General features: G+C 46.9%; 1 protein-coding gene across 1 annotated transcript; it reads right to left on the minus strand.

Annotated features, from left to right (window-relative positions):
• Positions 1-1,120: 1,120 nt before the first annotated feature.
• On the minus strand, positions 1,121-10,830 carry LOC119730181 (mucin-19-like). Its single transcript, XM_038202969.1, has 5 exons — positions 10,732-10,830; positions 8,359-8,481; positions 2,792-8,057; positions 1,668-2,153; positions 1,121-1,463 (listed from the first exon to the last, which is right to left on the minus strand). Exons 2-5 carry the CDS (start codon positions 8,444-8,446, stop codon positions 1,121-1,123), a joined length of 6,183 nt encoding a protein of 2,060 aa, XP_038058897.1. The 5' UTR covers positions 8,447-8,481; positions 10,732-10,830.
• Between the last annotated feature and the right edge of the window lie 7,464 nt (positions 10,831-18,294).

Genomic DNA, 18,294 nt, shown 5'->3' on the forward strand with positions numbered 1-18,294 from the left:
AGGAAAGGCAGTTGACGTAAATTCGTCATTTACATTATATGTACTATTAAGGTTAAGAAGTCCCTGGAATGAAAAGGTTCAACCATGATTATAATGCAATCCAAAACCAAACTCACGAGCCTAAAAATCGCTTCTGAAATTCCGTTATTGAATTCCCCACTATTTGCCCAGGTATGTTTTGCTGAGGATGTTAGCTTTATTCCTTTTAATTAAATCAGACAAGAAAATCACACGGCTAAAAAAAAAAACCACACCCTGAAGATGTGGCGATCTCATCAGGTTTTTGTACATTATCTATTATTGTATTTTATATTAATTGCTTTGGTTACATTGTAGCAGTGTGAGGGTACTGTAACAGTTGGTTGGCCGAAGAACACAGAGCGTGTGCCAGTGACTAATTAAAATGTTGGGGGTTATATACCTACACGCATGCGCAGTCGAGTCTATAGATAAAATGGTAAAAATTGTCATTATGAGAACGCCAAGTCACTCTGAATTAAAACAAAAAATGCACACAAACTGTAAATGCTATGAGTTAGTGTCAAACCATCTAGACAATCTAATTAAACAAATAAAAACTAAATTAAAATTTTAAACGATGTTAAAATTTGACAAGAATTTACAAGAGAAATCAAACAAAAAGTAACCAATGAGCATCAATGAAATCCATGCCCAGCCCCGTAAACTGAAAATGTATTGTTAACTAACGACAAACGGTTTAAATGTGTTTTGTGCCACCGAGTCACGTCGCCTACGTACTACAGAGGTCACAGAAGAATCAAAATGAATTCACTCAGGATAATATTCTTCAAGGCACACACCTTTTTTTCTGCCGACTAATGATTGCCTTTGCTGAAAATAGGTTCCAAGAATATTTGTTTATATTTTGCCATACCGGTAAACCATCCAGCGTAAAGGCCTGATAAACTTCCCTATTCTCTCATTAAACAACCGTACGAGATTAGTCTTGTATTGCGGTGGACCTGGTTCGAACTCTGAACTCGGCTTTCTGGTTGTAGCATCCGTGCTTCCGGTCAAGCAACCATCTCTTTCGGCTGAGTCGCAGGACAGAGTGGATAAAACCTCGGTATTCAGTGTGGGAGAGATTGCACTGGAATTATCAGACTCGATAGGAACTTGAGTTGGGCCAATTGATGTACCTGCTGGCGCTGATGATGTGGTCAGAGGAGAATGACTTGATGAAACACTGGAAGCAGTTGATGATCCTGCTGATGTAGATGGGGTAGCACTGGAAGACTGGCTCGACATTGGGGCACTGGAAGCAGTCGGCCCAGCCGATGATCCCACCGATGCAGATGGGGTAGCACTGAAAGACTGGCTCGACATTGGGGCACTGGAAGCAGTCGGCCCAGCTGATGATCCCACCGATGCAGATGGGGTAGCGCTGGCAGACTGGCTCGACATTGGGGCACTGGAAGCAGTCGGCCCAGCTGATGATCCCACTGATGCAGATGGGGTAGCACTGAAAGACTGGCTCGACATTGGGGCACTGGAAGCAGTCGGCCCAGCTGATGATCCCACCGATGCAGATGGGGTAGCGCTGGAAGACTGGCTCGACATTGGGGCACTGGAAGCAGTCGGCCCAGCTGATGATCCCACCGATGCAGATGGGGTAGCGCTGGAAGACTGGCTCGACATTGGGGCACTGGAAGCAGTCGGCCCAGCTGATGATCCCACCGATGCAGATGGGATAGCGCTGGAAGACTGGCTCGACATTGGGGCACTGGAAGCAGTCGGCCCGGCTGATGATCCCGCCGATGCAGATGGGGTAGCGCTGGCAGACTGGCTCGACATTGGGGCACTGGAAGCAGTCGGCCCGGCTGATGATCCCGCCGATGCAGATGGGGTAGCGCTGGCAGACTGGCTCGACATTGGGGCACTGGAAGCAGTCGGCCCGGCTGATGATCCCGCTGATGCAGATGGGGTAGCGCTGGCAGACTGGCTCGACATTGGGGCACTGGAAGCAGTCGGCCCGGCTGATGATCCCGCCGATGCAGATGGGGTAGCGCTGGCAGACTGGCTCGACATTGGGGCACTGGAAGCAGTCGGCCCGGCTGATGATCCCGCCCATGCAGATGGGGTAGCGCTGGAAGACTGGCTCGACATTGGGGCACTGGAAGCAGTCGGCCCGGCTGATGATCCCGCAGATGCAGATGGGGTAGCGCTGGAAGACTGGCTCGACATTGGGGCACTGGAAGCAGTCGGCCCGGCTGATGATCCCGCCGATGCAGATGGGGTAGCGCTGGAAGACTGGCTCGACATTGGGGCACTGGAAGCAGTCGGCCCGGCTGTTGATCCCGCCGATGCAGATGGGGTAGCGCTGGAAGACTGGCTCGACATTGGGGCACTGGAAGCAGTCGGCCCGGCTGATGATCCCGCCGATGCAGATGGGGTAGCGCTGGAAGACTGGCTCGACATTGGGGCACTGGAAGCAGTCGGCCCGGCTGATGATCCCGCCGATGCAGATGGGGTAGCGCTGGAAGACTGGCTCGACATTGGGGCACTGGAAGCAGTCGGCCCGGCTGATGATCCCGCCGATGCAGATGGGGTAGCGCTGGAAGACTGGCTCGACATTGGGGCACTGGAAGCAGTCGGCCCGGCTGATGATCCCGCCGATGCAGATGGGGTAGCGCTGGAAGACTGGCTCGACATTGGGGCACTGGAAGCAGTCGCCCCGGCTGATGATCCCGCCGATGCAGATGGGGTAGCGCTGGAAGACTGGCTCGACATTGGGGCACTGGAAGCAGTCGGCCCGGCTGATGATCCCGCCGATGCAGATGGGGTAGAGCTGGAAGACTGGCTCGACATTGGGGCACTGGAAGAGGTCGGCCCGGCTGATGATCCCGCCGATGCAGAAGGGGTAGCGCTGGAATACTGGCTCGACATTGGGGCACTGGAAGCAGTCGGCCCGGCTGATGATCCCGCCGATGCAGAAGGGGTAGCGCTGGAAGACTGGCTCGACATTGGGGCACTGGAAGCAGTCGGCCCGGCTGATGATCCCGCCGATGCAGATGGGGTAGCGCTGGAAGACTGACTCGACATTGGGGCACTGGAAGCAGTCGGCCCGGCTGATGATCCCGCCGATGCAGATGGTGTAGCGCTGGAGGACTGGCTCGACATTGGGGCACTGGAAGCAGTCGGCCCGGCTGTTGATCCCGCCGATGCAGATGGGGTAGCACTTGAAGACTGGCTCGACATTGGGGCACTGGAAGCAGTCGGCCCGGCTGTTGATCCCGCCGATGCAGATGGGGTAGCACTTGAAGACTGGCTCGACATTGGGGCACTGGAAGCAGTCGGCCCGGCTGATGATCCCGCCGATGCAGATGGTGTAGCGCTAGAGGACGGGCTCGACATTGGGGCACTGGAAGCAGTTGGCCCGGCTGATGATCCCGCCGATGCAGATGGTGTAGCACTAGAGGACGGGCTCGACATTGGGGCACTGGAAGCAGTCGGCCCAGCTGATGATCCCGCCGATGCAGATGGGGTAGCACTGGAAGACTGGCTCGACATTGGGGCACTGGAAGCAGTTGGCCCGGCTGATGATCCCGCCGATGCAAATGGGGTAGCACTGGAAGACTTGCTCGACATTGGGGCACTGGAAGCAGTTGGCCCGGCTGATGATCCCGCCGATGCAGACGGTGTAGCACTGGAAGACTGGCTCGACATTGGGGCACTGGAAGCAGTCGGCCCAGCTGATGATCCCATCGATGCAGAAGGGGTAGCACTGGAAGACTGGCTCGACATTGGGGCACTGGAAGAAGTCGGCCCAGCTGATGATCCCGCCGATGCAGATGGGGTAGCACTGGAAGACTGGCTCCACATTGGCGCACTGGAAGCAGTTGGCCCGGCTGATGATCCCGCCGATGCAGACGGTGTAGCACTTGAGGATTGGCTCGACATTGGGGCACTGGAAGCAGTCGGCCCAGCTGATGATCCCCCCAATGCAGTTGGGGTAGCACTGGAAGACTGGCTCGACATTGGGGCACTGGAAGCAGTCGGCCCGGCTGATGATCCCGCCGATGCAGATGGGGTAGAGCTGGAAGACTGGCTCGACATTGGGGCACTGGAAGAGGTCGGCCCGGCTGATGATCCCGCCGATGCAGAAGGGGTAGCGCTGGAATACTGGCTCGACATTGGGGCACTGGAAGCAGTCGGCCCGGCTGATGATCCCGCCGATGCAGAAGGGGTAGCGCTGGAAGACTGGCTCGACATTGGGGCACTGGAAGCAGTCGGCCCGGCTGATGATCCCGCCGATGCAGATGGGGTAGCGCTGGAAGACTGACTCGACATTGGGGCACTGGAAGCAGTCGGCCCGGCTGATGATCCCGCCGATGCAGATGGTGTAGCACTGGAAGACTGACTCGACATTGGGGCACTGGAAGCAGTCGGCCCAGCTGATGATCCCACCGATGCAGATGGGGTAGCACTGGAAGACTGGCTCGACATTGGGGCACTGGAAGCAGTCGGCCCAGCTGATGATCCCGCTGATGCAGATGGTGTAGCACTGGAAGACTGGCTCGACATTGGGGCACTGGAAGCAGTCGGCCCGGCTGATGATCCTGCTGATGCAGATGGTGTAGCACTGGAAGACTGACTCGACATTGGGGCACTGGAAGCAGTCGGCCCAGCTGATGATCCCTCTGATGCAGATGGGGTTGCGCTGGAAGACTGGCTCGACATTGGGGCACTAGAAGCAGACGAAGCAGCTGATGATCCCGCCGATGCAGATGGTGTTGCGCTGGAAGACTGGCTCGATATTGGGGCACTAGAAGCAGACGAAGCAGCTGATGATCCCGCCGATGCAGATGGTGTAGCACTGGAAGACTGACTCGACATTGGCGCACTGGAAGCTGTCGGCACAGCTGATGATCCCACCGATGCAGACGGTGTAGCACTGGAAGACTCGCTCGACATTGGGACACTGGAAGCAGTCGGCCCAGCTGATGATCCCACCGATGCAGATGGGGTAGCACTGGAAGACTGGCTCGACATTGGGGCACTGGAAGCAGTCGGCCCAGCTGATGATCCCGCCGATGCAGATGGGGTAGCACTGGAAGACTGGCTCGACATTGGGGCACTGGAAGCAGTTGGCCCAGCTGATGATCCCGCCGATGCAGATGGGGTAGCACTGGAAGACTGGCTCGACATTGGGGCACTGGAAGCAGTCGGCCCAGCTGATGATCCCGCAGATGCAGATGGAGTAGCACTGGAAGACTGGCTCGACATTGGGGCACTGGAAGCAGTCGGCCCGGCTGATGATCCCACCGATGCAAATGGTGTAGCACTGGAAGACTGGCTCGACATTGGGGCACTGGAAGCAGTCGGCCCAGGTGATGATCCCGCTGATGCAGATGGTGTAGCACTGGAAGACTGGCTCGACATTGGGGCACTGGAAGCAGTCGGCCCGGCTGATGATCCTGCTGATGCAGATGGGGTAGCACTGGAAGACTGACTCGACATTGGGGCACTGGAAGCAGTCGGCCCAGCTGATGATCCCGCTGATGCAGAAGGGGTAGCACTGGAAGACTGGCTCGACATTGGGGCACTGGACGCAGTCGACCCGGCTGATGAACCCGCCGATGCAGATGGGGTAGCACTGGAAGACTGGCTCGACATTGGGGCACTGGAAGCAGTCAGCCCAGCTGATAATCCCGCTGATGCAGATGGGGTAGCACTTGAAGACTGGCTCGACATTGAGTCACTGGAAGCAGTCGAGGCAGCTGCTGATCCTGTTGATGTAGATGAGGTAACACTGGAAGACTGGCTCGACATTGGGGCACTGGAAGCAGTCGGCAAAGCTGATGATCCCGTTGAAGGAATTAGACTGGCAGTATTGGAATCGGCAATGTTTTGAATCATCACATTGGTACCAGATGATAGAGGTTGACTGGAATAATAAGGATCGCTGGACATCATGACATTGGTGGAGTCTGACATGAACACCGTGTTGTCAGTAGGACCTGATGGTGATGGACTGGAATTATAAGGATCGCTGGACATCATGACATTGGTGGAGTCAGACATGAGTACCGTGTTGTCAGTAGGACCTGATGGTGGTGGACTGGAATTATAAGGATCGCTGGACATCATGACATTGGTGGAGTCAGACATGAGCACCGTGTTGTCAGTAGGACCTGATGGTGGTGGACTGGAATTATAAGGATCGCTGGACATCATGACATTGGTGGAGTCAGACATGAGCACGGTGTTGTCCGTTGGACCGGATGGAGGTGGACTGGAATTATAAGGATCGCTGGACATCATGACATTGGTGGAGTCAGACATGAGCACCGTGTTGTCAGTGGGACCCGATGGAGGTGGACTGGAATTATAAGGATCGCTGGACATCATGACATTGGTGGAGTCAGACATGAGCACCGTGTTGTCAGTGGGACCCGATGGAGGTGGACTGGAATTATAAGGATCGCTGGACATCATGACATTGGTGGAGTCAGACATGAGCACTGTGTTGTCAGTAGGACCCGATGGAGGTGGACTGGAATTATAAGGATCGCTGGACATCATGACATTGGTGGAGTCAGACTTGAGCACCGTGTTGTCAGTGGGACCCGATGGAGGTTGACTGGAATTATAAGGATCGCTGGACATCATGACATTGGTGGAGTCAGACATGAGCACCGTGTTGTCAGTGGGACCCGATGGAGGTGGACTGGAATTATAAGGATCGCTGGACATCATGACATTGGTGGAGTCAGACATGAGCACCGTGTTGTCAGTGGGACCCGATGGAGGTGGACTGGAATTATAAGGATCGCTGGACATCATGACATTGGTGGAGTCAGACATGAGCACCGTGTTGTCAGTGGGACCCGATGGAGGTTGACTGGAATTATAAGGATCGCTGGACATCATGACATTGGTGGAGTCAGACATGAGCACCGTGTTGTCAGTGGGACCCGATGGAGGTGGACTGGAATTATAAGGATCGCTGGACATCATGACATTGGTGGAGTCAGACATGAGCACCGTGTTGTCAGTGGGACCCGATGGAGGTGGACTGGAATTATAAGGATCGCTGGACATCATGACATTGGTGGAGTCAGACATGAGCACCGTGTTGTCAGTGGGACCCGATGGAGGTGGACTGGAATTATAAGGATCGCTGGACATCATGACATTGGTGGAGTCAGACATGAGCACCGTGTTGTCAGTGGGACCCGATGGAGGTGGACTGGAATTATAAGGATCGCTGGACATCATGACATTGGTGGAGTCAGACATGAGCACCGTGTTGTCAGTGGGACCCGATGGAGGTGGACTGGAATTATAAGGATCGCTGGACATCATGACATTGGTGGAGTCAGACATGAGCGATGTGTTGTCAGTGGGACCCGATGGAGGTGGACTGGAATTATAAGGATCGCTGGACATCATGACATTGGTGGAGTCAGACATGAGCGCTGTGTTGTCAGTGGGACCCGATGGTGGTGGACTGGAATTATAAGGATCGCTGGACATCATGACATTGGTGGAGTCAGAAATGAGCACAGTGTTGTCCGTGGGACCCGATGGTGGTGGACTGGAATTATAAGGATCGCTGGACATCATGACATTGGTGGAGTCAGACATGAGCACCGTGTTGTCAGTAGGACCCGATTGAGGTGGACTGGAATTATAAGGATCGCTGGACATCATGACATGGGTGGAGTCAGACATGAGCACCGTGTTGTCAGTGGGACCCGATGGAGGTGGACTGGAATTATAAGGATCGCTGGACATCATGACATTGGTGGAGTCAGACATGAGCACCGTGTTGTCAGTAGGACCCGATGGTGGTGGACTGGAATTATAAGGATCGCTGGACATCATGACATTGGTGGAGTCAGACATGAGCACCGTGTTGTCAGTAGGACCCGATGGAGGTGGACTGGAATTATAAGGATCGCTGGACATCATGACATTGGTGGAGTTAGACGACGGTTGCGGACTGGAGTTGTATAGTGGACTGGACACCGCACCATTTGACGATACGTCATTCCCAGCTGCAGTACTTGGCTGAATGGTACTTGTGCCATCTAAAAAACAATATATATAGACGTAGTACATTATTTATTCCGGTCTAAAATCCCTAAAATCTTTTTTTCAGCTTTCAATAATAATGCTCAGTACTCGATACTCTTGTTTACTCCGAAAACAACTTCAATCAGACATGCATATCTATATTCGAAAAATAAACCTGTGACTTTAAGGCAAGCATCCCCTCATCATTCGGTATTCTTTACTTTAAGATATGTTTTTTTGAGGGAATCTAAAGAATGTTTATTGGTAAATGTCCCCTATAAAGAAAAACAGTTTTAGGCTTTTAATCTAACTCACCAGTGCTAGCAGAGGCTTTATACGGGGAAGCCAGCACAGCGATCAACGTGTATGCCACGCCGATGACGCGCACCATGTTCCCGGCCATTCCTTCTCCTGGTAGGCTTCAGATAGAAGTGAAACCTGCAAATAAAATACAGGTGAAAATATTTTTAAAAGATTGTCGAAATCAGAGACAACCGATGCAGAATTTATTGCAGATGTTGCGCACAAGACCTGCGTTTCTTCGACGTTTTCACGAAGTGACGAATCGACCCACGCATCGCAGCGCGATCACTGCGTTTTGAGAAAATCGCTTTTGAAGTTGGTCACTTTTCGAATCTGTAATTTCGCCCCTCTTTTCATCTAAAGTTCAAAATATTTTCCATTGATGCGACAGATCATTAGTTAAATGACATGACCAGATACATATTTCGGCCGTTGGTATTAAAGAGCTCGTAGAACAGATTTACCTCTTTTGTCACCGCGTAATTAATTAAGTAAACGTTTTCTAGTCTTAGAACTGGGCAAAAAATGTTAAGGACACAGAGTTAAGTCCAAATAGCCACCAACAAGAGAACGTTTGTGATTTTGGACGGACTTGGCCACTTCGTGAAAACGCCGACGATTTATTTAAAAAGGTTTCACACTTCAGATTCGGGAGACAAAAGTTCGAGATGAACAGCCCAAATAAAATATCATTCGTTGTTAACTCTCGTATTTTATATAATTTCATGTCAAGTAGCTGAAGTAGGGTCTAAAATTGACGAGTAAATGAGAAAATACGACAAATTGAATACAAAGTAAATGGTACAAAGCATCAGTTGAATACTCAATACATCTTTAAGATAACTGATATGTTGCAACACTTTTAATACGCGCCCCGTGGTCTACACTGTAAAACCGTTGGGCATTCAAACGTTGGGTAAACCTAAATTATCCAGAAGTTGGTCATTTTTAGTAAAGATGTTGATCATTTTCCATAATATTTACCCAACACCAGATGCTCCAACTAATTTGGTGAAAGGCATTACTGACAAACACTCTAGAAAACTTGACCAGATGTTCCGTAACTAGGCTTTCTTTAGTTGGGTATGTTGTCCTCTCACATGGACATGTCACAGGCATATTTATTGATGTCATATAGTTGGTAACAACATGACTGTCAATAAGTGCAAATTTAGAAGCGGATCAGTTTATATTTAACCTTATGGCACAGAGGTCATAAACTGGGGGTAATGTGCTGAATAATACTGTGATAAATTTATTAGTGATGCTCATTTTCACATATGTGATGTAGAACGTGAGCGCAAGTGGTAACTGTAAATTTACATGCGTGTCTTGACAACTATATCACTATAAAAAATGTTGGGTAAAACACTGTTGGGCAATGTACGTAATTTCTCCCAACATTGAAGTTACCTCATTGTGGGTTGATTTGGGTAAAAACTTTCCAACTATTGGAAAGAATTTTCCCAAAAGTTTAACCTGTTGATATGTTGACCAGCATGCTGGTCTACATATCAACCCATTTTGCCCAACGCTTTGCAGTGATGTATGGAAAATATGTCTCGTTGCACAATGTGAAAATAAGCCTGACCAATTTTCTTGAAATCATAGTTGACCATTAATAGACTTCATAAACGTTGTTGAAAATCCAGTGACCACGTTATGAGAACATGTGAAACACCAATGTTATTGAAGTGTAGTAGACCATTAATTAATTCAGTAATTAATGTTCCATGTATTGGTCAAAGCCAACATGCCATCTCATTAATAATAATAATAATAATAATAATAATAATAATAATAATAATAATAATAATAATAATAATAATAACTGGATTTATAAAGCGCCAAATTACCAAAGGATGCATGGCGCTAGAAGGGAACAAAATGAAAGGATGAGGAAAAACCATAATTGTGTAAGATAATTTGACCAATAAAATGGAAATTAATAATTGACCAACTAATTGGGAAAGGCTGTCTGATCATCAGCTGGTAATTTTTATTTTACCCATCTTCTGGTCAAAATGGCCTGCCAATAACAGTTGGTCATTAAGTCACCAAAAGTTGGGAAGTTGATATTTACACCAATTTAGGGCAAGAAGTTTTACAGTGTAAAAAAAAATACCATAACGAATTTTAATTTGTATGTTTAATTTAATAGGAGGAAACGGCCATTTTTTACTTTTGCAAACTTCTATAAAGGCTTCTATTTGAGCAGAAAGGAACCCGCCCTGGGAAATTCGGGCCTCAAATAATTCGAATTTTGCGGGCGAAAAAAACTATAATTATTCAATAAATCGAAATAGCACAGGGAATGCATCTTGGAAAACATATGCATTTAATGAATCATTGAAGTGATCGATTTATGACTAAATAAATTCTTACCATTCAATGGGCGCAGTGCAAGATGGACAGACCGGATAAAATCCTGGCGCTTCCCCAATGGAAGAGGCTTATGCATAGACCTCAAAGCTGAGATTAACGCCGAGTCACCAGCCCTCGAAGCCGTGGTCAATTCACTCTCACAAAAGGAGCTCAGCATTGCCATCTCTCTTGGTTACACGGTACACATAGGATAATAAGAATAACACGCCACACGAAGCCCTAGAACTTACCACCAATCCAAACACAGTTACTATTTGCAGATACTCTCAGGGATGACGAGTTATTTCTCTCGTCTTTATCCTTCCTGCACTGTCGCCTCAGGGCAAACGATTTTACATCTCACCAACAAAGCGATCGCGCCCGTTTTCTCTTTCCATTAGTTGTGACAACTACTGTCTCGTTCAGAAGAGGCTTTGTGACCTAATTGTTAAAAATGCCAATAACTCTCCCATCTACTCAAAGGTGGTAAGCAGTTACATGTAAATTGTGTTTATCCTTGTCATGAGGAGAAGATCTTATTGCCAAATAAACTATGGATGTTTAACTTGATGGCTTGGGCCACCGGTGCATGGCAAAAGTACCTTGCAAGACACTTTTAATCACATTTATAATTCGAACTCACTCCAACTCCCTGCCAAAATATCCCCCCTTTCCCTACAAATGGACTGGAATTTCGCTCATTTCAAGAGGAAATCTTATGAAAACTTTCAAGGAAAGGAGAGTTGCCTCTTGCTTTGATATGATGTTTGGTTTGCACTTACGAGCCCACGGGCTACTACCTGTGAAGATCGGCGGTAAACAGGCGCAAGGCTATTGCACACCCCGCCCGACGGATGAAACCAAATGAGCGAAGATAATTGTGTTTGCTTTCGATACCAAGATGTCATAATGTATGCGAATCCATAAAACTATGCTGGAAGAAAGAAAACCAGTTGAAAACCAGACCTTGTGCTGAACAACTATGTGAGGCGTTCTGGAAAAATGAGACGGAACTTGGCAGAGGTCCTATGAGGGTTTGTGGGTATAGGCCTATAGGAAAGACTGAGACTGAAATTATCCTCACAAAGTGTTTGTTGCACTTCAATCGGACATTCTGCCCTAAGCTGTGGCTGTTTTTCTCCGGACACTTGGCCTCCGTAAATCAAAAAGCGGGGGGGGGGGGGGGGGGGGGGGGGCGCCTGGTGGGGGCTGGTACCTATCTTAAAAATGGGGGCACTCTCCAAAACTGACCGTTATTGTGCATACTGGAAATATATGCAGATTCTCACGAAGCAATGTAAATAGTTTTTGAGCTTTTTCTTTGTTAGGGTTGATCTCAGCAGAACTTTATGAAAATACTTACTTAAACAAATTTCTTTCACGAAAGGGGGGGGGGGCAAGTTGCCCCCTCTGCCTCTTCCAGTGGATACGCCACTGGAAACGAGATGTAATGTAGCCTGCCTACAATACAAAAGACTCGGTCTTTCATGTACTATGTATCTTCATCATTATTAAGGGGCATATTTCTTTGTCTGCCAGCCACCACTATTGCGCCTGCAACTTATACCTGAGAGGAGATTGTTGCAGTATACGAAACAGAAGCAGAGTGTAGGGGGGGGGGCGACCGAGGAGCCACAATTTCCTTCGTATACTGACACTTTGTTCAACTTCAATGATTATAAGTAATGAGTTAATTAGGTACATGTATATCGTTTGCGCAAACTCTATAATAAGATATATTCATGTGCGCTTTCCATGTGCCTGATGTGTCCTGCAACCATCTTGCATATGAGATGGCTCTTAACCAATCATGAGAGTAAAACACAACTTGTTCAACAACCTGGGCCAAGTTCGCGCAAGGACTGTAGTTGACCAATGGTGAACTAACGTTTGCCCGAACTCTGTCTAGTCGACGATGGTTGACTACACTAGTCGACTATTTGGAACCAGCCTACTGGGGTTGGTTGCTTCGCTGGTAACCAATAGCCGCGCGCATCCATAACGCTAGCAGAGAGCCAGGATCCAGAAGTTTTGCGATGACATTTTGACCAGCGTTTGACTAGAGACGTTCGCACATTGCTATCAGTGCGCATGTGTAAGGTACGTCACAATTCAACCACTAGTCGACTAATGGTCCTTGCCCGAACTTGGCCTTAGTTTAGGGGCAGTGGTTATTTGAAATCTAGGCTTTATCTAGTAATTTCTGTAGGTCTATATAGTTTACACAGCCTAGAGATTTCAGGGTCTGGGTCAAGTATTACTACTGTTATATGTTATTAATTATTTGTTGTATGGAACTTAGACGAAGCAAAAAGGATTAGGCCTAATGAAGACTTTTGATTTGCATTTCGGATTGTGAGCTAAGAGCAGCAGTTTGGTCTATTTTATACTTGTGTACAAATTAGTCCAGCAATCACAGAGAATATTGTAAGTTAGATATAGTGCCTTGGTGGTGGTTTTTGATACTTCAGATGTTTGGTAGTCTGGCAACCATTATGTTAGAAACTTGTTAGTAGCGCCGCCGGGTATGTTCATACAAAAGTTTAATGACTGTTGGCATCAGTCAAGAGTTACGCATCATCCCATAATTTAGTATTTATACACGGCAAAATATAAGATTAACCCAAACATGTAGCAATCTTGATGTAATGAAATTCTAAACTGTTTGGGGGAAAAGGCTTGTGGTAAACTTGGGATATCGTATGTAAGACTTTATGAAAAAAAAATCCATAAATAAAATTATTTAAAAATATAGTTTACATGTTTAATCATACAGTTATTTTCAGGCTCATTATAAAACATTAATTCAAAGTTATTCTTTGAAAACTTAGCCCATTTGAGAAATAACTGTGTTGATCATCGTTGTCTCTGTGTAGTAATTTTAATGTGTGAATGTCAATATAGTTGGAGATTAGTAATTATGCTCTGATCGGAAACAGCGGCCATCTTGGACGTCATCTTTTGTTATTTTAATTAAGTAACAGTAAATGCATAAAGAATCACTCATGCATTTCCCAGCAAAATAAAGACGTTGCCTTCAAAGATGGTTGCTATGTGGAAGGGTTTTTCCCTCACAAACCCCTCCTCAAGACAGTCACGCCCACCTACTCAATTTCCCATCTACTAAGATCAAGAGCGCCCTCAATGAACTACTGTACTTTATCATGGAGGTAGAAAACTCTCGTCGAGATATACGCAGGCAAACCTTTTTATTTACACGAAGTTTACACCAACGGAAAATTTGCAAAAGCCTTAACAAGCATGTTGTTGGTGGAAATGCTTAACTCTAAATTTTACATGTAGGCAAAAAACGCAGCAAAAATTGACCGCGCATGGTGATATATTTTCCGAACTACGTAGGCCTATCCTGAGCAGACAACTCAAATAACTCTGTGCTCATCATTATATATACAGCACGTGAGCGCGTGCGGCGGGCTTTAGACACAGTGCCTGCAGGCAGTGCACATGCCCGCAGTGATATTAACGCTGCAGTGCTGCGACTGCTGGAAAGAATGTTGCAACCTGACGCTGCTTTTAAATTTCTTCATAATCATATATCATCTCAATGAAGGTCCGTCATTACAAAAATGATGATAAGACATGAATCTTGGACTGAGAAATATTTCCAATTTTGTTAGGAACAAATACTTTGAAAATTTCTTGACTCTTCATATTCAACTTCGAGAAACTTGGACCCAACTTATCGCCGTTTTAAGTACATTAGGACATGGTCTGGCGATAGTCGCCAGACCATACATGTGGCCGAAAGTTAAAAAAGCGGAAAGTTGGGTCCAAGTTACTCGGACTATTACTCTTCATAAACTTTGTACACAACCGCAGTGCAGTGCCAGTGGTGTCAAAATGCAACATTCTTTCCACACTGTGCATATTACTCTCATTTTAAGTTCCAGTGTGTCAATAGATGTATTTAACCTTTAACCTTTAACTTTTGCATAGGGATCGTAATACACAAGTCAACAAGATGGCAAGACGGGCTGAGAACAAAGTTCATGGATTATGCTGAGGTGGAATTGGTGGTAGTAGACTTGTGGTAGGAACTTTAACACCCCTACCCCATCCAACAATCTCAAACCTAGCCCCCTATTCTTGGCCACGCACTAGCCCAAGTCTAAGGCGACCATGTAGTTACGGGCCCGGTTCTGTATAACTTAGATTTAGAAAACAATTAAGGAAAGAGTTTCATACCTGGACATCACTTGACTTGACACCAAACCCTATGAGCATGAGAGACTGGTCTGAAACAAACGTTTCCTTGGCAAATGCTTCTATATTTTCCCTGCTAATTTTTTCTTTTTAGACTCTACATGTTATCGCTTTCTGGTTGCTGATAGGTCACTGCAGGGAAAACTTTCTGAGCCATTTTAGTAGAGTCACCTTAGCACTTTTGTAGAGTCACCTTATGGCCCCATATGAGAGTCATCTTAGCCCCACAAGATAAAAATAAAAGAGTCACCTTCAAGGGCGGATCCGAGAGCACAATTTTTGTATTTTTTTATTTTATCGTAATTCTTTGATGACTTTCCATCAATGTCAAATTGTCCGCTTCTTTTATAGGAATGGCTGTGGTAATGGGGCCGGAGATGGTGGCTTGAGATCGTCCAATCACAGTGGTGCATGTATGATATATCCTGCAAGCATCTTGCATAACATAAGATGGCTCCTAGAAAATAAAGCAATCTTGAGAGTAAAACACACGTTTCAACAAATCATGTTTGTTTTGTTACATTATCCAATTATGGTATTTCAAGCACGTGGTTGTGTTACGCTTTTCGAATTTCCCGCTGACACACAAGGCATAGAATCTGGACGAATTCCATCAACCATCTCTATGCATCAACACTGCACCTGTCCGAAAATGTTTGGATGGTAGATGCTTTGTTGTGCGATCCGAGGCTTTAGAATAATGGAATATACTGCATGGCCGCGCCCCGGCCTGCCACCCCGCCCACCTTGTGCATGGAATCCCCCCTTCAAAAAACAATAATCTGTTCGTACTTTAGTGAACAATCATAAGTTACTATTACTAGTTTTGGGAGTCTCTCAAAGGTTAACGTTAGATGCGCTATGCACGTCATAAGCTTTCATATCAAAACAGAAAATCGAAGGGAAAACAAATACATGTACATGTACATGTACATGTACATGTATATGTATACTTTGTACATGTATTTTGTACAGTACATGTACATGCATGTACACGTAAACGTAAATGTACAATGTACATGTACATGTAAATGCACAGACACATGTGAGCAGTGAGTGTGTACATGTATGTATGTACTGTATGCGTTTCTTTTTTTGCGAGCATTGTATGTATACAACCATACACTAGTGCATGTATCGTAAAAGAATTGTATACACTTTAATATGCAAATTCAGGTGAGCGTCGCTCTTCATTTGTGAGTTTCCATTGGTCAATACACGCCCACGCAATTCTCTCCTCTTTTTCCATAGGTTACTCACTCAAGTGTAAATCGGGTGTCGGACGCTTCGCCCCATTTCCACGTCGCCCCATGTCACTTCGCCCCTAACCACTTCGCCCCATCCCCACTTCGCCCCATCCCCACATCGCCCCATCTCCGCTTCGCCCCATCCCCACTTCGCCCCATCCCCGCTTCGCCCCATCCCCACTTCGCCCCATCCCCACTTCGCCCCATGTAGTATGAAAAAGGTGAAGGCTAGGGGTGCAGACCAAATAAACTGCCAAAGACCCCAGATAATAAATGCTCCCAATTCTAGAAACTCAGGAAAAATACAAACGCTCTGATGAGGTGCTCGAGACACAGATGAGAGAAATGATGGCTCTATCCCATTCAGAGACGCCTCTCCTATTGGCTTGTGAATACAATCATCAGCCGCTGGATTCAAAAGAATCCCGTACATGTGTATGGGTCAGTGAGTTAAAAGGAACTCACTGACTTGAGGAAAGTGTTCCGTCAAAATTTGTCTGATATGTGACACTTACAACTTCATTGATGAGATTGGTTCCTCCAAGAGTGAAATTAGGATGTCAAAGGTATTGTCGTTCTCAGATAAGTGGGAGACGGGTTGGTATAGCCGCCGGGGTTGGGAACAAAGTTGGGTCTTTTACTTCAAGCTTCTCGGTAGGGGAGAGCCTAGCTTGAGAGGTTGGTTATGAATTGTTCATTTGGTGATGGGCTAATTCTTTCCGTTGGTTAGCAATTAGTGAATCTATTGAAATTGTTTTTTTTTAAGCCAAAAAAATAGATGAGAATTTTTTTTTTTTTTACATGTAACGGCTGGGGCGAAGTGGGGATGGGGCGAAGTGGGGATGGGGCGAAGTGGGAATGGGGCGAAGTGGGAATGGGGCGAAGTGGGGATGGGGCGATGTGGGAATGGGGCGAAGTGGGGATGGGGCGAAGTGGTTAGGGGCGAAGTGACATGGGGCGACGTGGAAATGGGGCGAAGTGTCCGACATTCGTGTAAATCCCAGGTAATGAATAAACAACATGCGCAGAATACTACTACGCGAACTACTACGACAATTCAAGATGGCTTCCAGCGTGGAATTGTTTTCGGCGACCAAAATATTTTCCTGCAATTATCGGAAATGTTACTGATATTTGGAATTGAAACCAACTTAAAGGTAAGTCAAATTTTTCCTCGATTTTCAGTTGACAGAAATTAGTGTAAACTGAAGAGATTTTTTGAATGACATGCCGTCAAACTTGGGGGAGAATCTGGCTAGTTTTGTTGTGGCTAGTTTTTATGGCACGTATACGGCACAAACAAAAGCGTTGTGCGCGATTCGCGAAGCGCTATGCGGCGAATATAAATTTCCAACCGGAAAGTCGTGACAATTGATGGGTATCTCAACAGTTATTATTAGATTATGTGTTGAATGCTTGTCCGTGTTTCATGTCATCTTAACTGAATAACAACAATCGTGTTGTTGGAATTTAAGACAAAGAAAGACGGGCCTATTTTGGTATAACTTCTGACATGTCTGACTTGGGCCTAGGCCTACACCGTTGTACACGTTCATGACGTTGACGACGACTTGGATAAATTAAATGAACGAGCCCGTTCATTGCGCGAAGCTTGAACTATGAAGTTAACATTCCTCACTCAGTCGTGTCGGGTCCGTTGTATAGCTCCATGCTAGGCTGCCCCACCCAAGACGTGGTGATTGTCACTTTTGAAGTGACAAGTATGTCGGGGCATGGTTGGGGGTTGTCACTTAAAATTAAATTTTGCCCGAGGGGTGGGGATTTTGTTGCTTCAAAAGTGACAATCCCCACGACCACGTCTTGGGTTGGGCAGCCCCTGGGTGGGGCATATGATAGGCGCATTATACATTACTGCATTCTTTCTGACTGTTTTTACTGTTTTTAATATTTGCCTCCTTTATTTTTACTTATTTTAATAGACTCATGTCCTTACGAAGCAGATTGCACACTCTTCCAACTGAGGATGTAGAGATTGCACGAAGTGGGCGTCATTACAGGAAAGCTCTCGATCTACGTGGTCAATTCCTGAACTCATTTCCAGAAGCACTGTTCCAACACTGCCGACTGCTTGTCAGCTTAGAAACCTTGGATT

Source organism: Patiria miniata, unplaced genomic scaffold (assembly GCF_015706575.1).
Source record: "Patiria miniata isolate m_02_andy unplaced genomic scaffold, ASM1570657v1 HiC_scaffold_1, whole genome shotgun sequence".
In the NCBI taxonomy this organism is placed as follows: domain Eukaryota; kingdom Metazoa; phylum Echinodermata; class Asteroidea; order Valvatida; family Asterinidae; genus Patiria; species Patiria miniata.